Raw genomic sequence first — 2,465 nt, 5'->3', positions numbered from 1 at the left:
TATATATTCTTGTCAAAATAAAAAAATAATAAATGAAGTTAAATCTTTAAAAAACAAACTACAATTAACTTTATGTAAATCAAAATAAGTTACGCCTTGGTTTTCAAAGGCCTTACTCAACAGCTGTCCCTCACTATCTCTGGGGATTTGGTTCCAGGACGCCCATGGATACCCAAATCCAGACACTAAATTCCATTATATAAACTGGCATAGGATTCCCAAATAACCTATCCAGATTCTCTCATATACTACAATGTAACTACTATGTGAACAGTCATTATACTGCATTGTTTGGGAATAACAAAAAACAATTATTTATACATTTTCGGTACACATCTATCAATTTTTTCCCCAAATATCTTCAATCAGTAGTTGGTTGAATCTATGCATGTCAACACAAAGGAATGAATATATTACAATAAAATGTTCATAATAATGTAAATGTTATTGACATATACACAAATCAAGTATACAACTTCAAACATTAAGACATAAAGGAAAACCAGAACTCGAAATTGGAATTTTAAATAAATCTATCATGACGTTGTGGGGTTTTTTTTTTTTTTTGAGAGGTTTTTCGCTATAGGGCCTGTGTAGTCGCCAGAGGGAGATAGACATAGAGACAGAAAGCGAGAAATCACCCCCCAGGGGGGATGGTCACGCCACAATCCCTTCTCCTCCATTCTCCTCTTGGGATCTTGGGCACACGCGCCCAGCATGAGTTTTAAGCCACCGGGTCCAGGACACAAACTGCAGTCGACTATGTGGGAGTCCAGTGACACAGCCATTACACTAACTGCTGGTTCCCCATGAAGTTGTTTATTAAGTTTTGTGTATTTGAGAGAAATCTGATTTCTGACAAGAGTCTTGCCATGTCAAGACTCCTGGGGACCAGCAGGTGGCGTGGTGGTTAAGGTGATGGACACTCCCCCATGGCCAACCATGGGTTCAGTCCCGGACCTGATGGCGTGCTTTCTCACTTTCTCTCTCTCTCTCTTCAATTTAATACAAATGGATGAATAAATAAAATTAAGTAATTAAAAAAAAAAGATTCTCCTGAGCCAATCTCCCACCTTGCTAAGACTAACGGTGCACATCATCTGTTCAGCCTACCTAGGATGGGCTGAGCATTAAACCCAGGCTTCTTATGAAGTCTCAGCCATTCGGTAGCGTCCCTTAGCAGTGCAGTTGAGCACTAACATTAAGTTTACACTAAAAACAGCAAGTGAATCCTTACTAAATCCTTTTCCTTTGCCATATGGCACATGTGTTCACCAGAGACAGAAACAGAGACAGAAAGTGAGAATCACCACCCAGGGGGACCACCACATTGCAATCCCTACTCTTCTGGGGATTTGGGGGCATGCACACACATGTACCTGGTATGATTTTCAAGTTGCCAGGTCTGGGACTTGAACTGCAGTCAGCAATGTGGGAGGTCCAGCACCTTAAACACTATGGTGCCTGCTGGCCCTCAGAATATATCTTACTAATGGGATTAGCAGATAGCACAATGGTTGTGTCACTGGACTCCCCTGTAATGGACTGCGGTTCAAGTCTCAGACCTGGTGACTTATGCTAACAGAAGCGTGAGCTCAAAGTCCCAAAATTGGAAGAGAAGAGATTAGAGAGATTAGAGTGACCATCCCCCCAGAGGGTGATATCTGGCTTTATGTCTATCTCTGTGCCACCAGCAAGCAAGCACATGCATGCTACGGGGGGGGGGACCCTTCCCTCTCAGGACCAGCAGATGGCACATGGCCAATTGCAGTTCAAGTCCCTGGCTTGCTTTCCCACTTTCCCTCTTCTCTCTCTCTGGCCAAATCCAATGAACAGATAATTAATTAAAAAACAAACAAACAAACAAAAAACTCCTAAAAAAAAAAAAAAAACCAACAACAAAAAAACGCACACACACAACAGACAAGAACATATTTTACCACTATATTTATATTTACCTTGAGTTTTCTGTTCAAGAAGTCGTCGTCTTTCATCCATGTCCTTTTCTGGAATACCTTCCATACCATATATTTCCAACTCTATGTCTGTTCTTCCAGGTATTGCATTTGGTACAGCATCTATTGTCTCTTTATGTACCTAGTATTAGAAAACAAATAGAAAACTTCTATTAGATACACAATGCCTCAAGAGTAATTTCAAATTACTCAAAAAACACATAAGCAGAACTATAGAGAACAATGGCTTGGGGACACCAGGTGGCACAGTGGTTAAGGTACTGGGCTCCCACATGATTGACTGTGGTTCAAGTCCCAGACCTGGAGGCTTGTTCTCACACTCCTTTCTCTGATTCTTGTGAGAGCACATGCCCTATAGCAAATTTAAATGGTAGTAATAATAAAGATAATTCTTTTTTTTTTAAGAATTATTTTATTTAACTTCATTTTTTTATTTTAATGTGACCACAGATGGGTGGGATTGGGTGGGGAGGGGAGAAAAGAGGGGAG

General features: G+C 40.6%; 1 protein-coding gene across 1 annotated transcript in view; it reads right to left on the bottom strand.

The window, feature by feature from the left end:
• The window catches only part of ZNF207 (zinc finger protein 207), a 21,791-nt gene that overhangs the window by 12,085 nt on the left and 7,241 nt on the right, over window positions 1-2,465 (bottom strand). The window contains exon 3 of the mRNA XM_027774141.1: window positions 1,959-2,097. Within this exon, the coding sequence (XP_027629942.1) occupies window positions 1,959-2,097 (139 nt within the window). The remainder of the gene's footprint in view (window positions 1-1,958; window positions 2,098-2,465) is intronic.

The sequence above is a fragment of the Tupaia chinensis genome, unplaced genomic scaffold (genome assembly GCF_000334495.1).
Source record: "Tupaia chinensis unplaced genomic scaffold, TupChi_1.0 Scaffold000407_1, whole genome shotgun sequence".
NCBI classification, from domain to species: domain Eukaryota; kingdom Metazoa; phylum Chordata; class Mammalia; order Scandentia; family Tupaiidae; genus Tupaia; species Tupaia belangeri.
The sequence above is the reverse complement of the archived record's forward strand: the minus strand, read 5'-3'. Positions and strand labels throughout refer to the sequence as shown.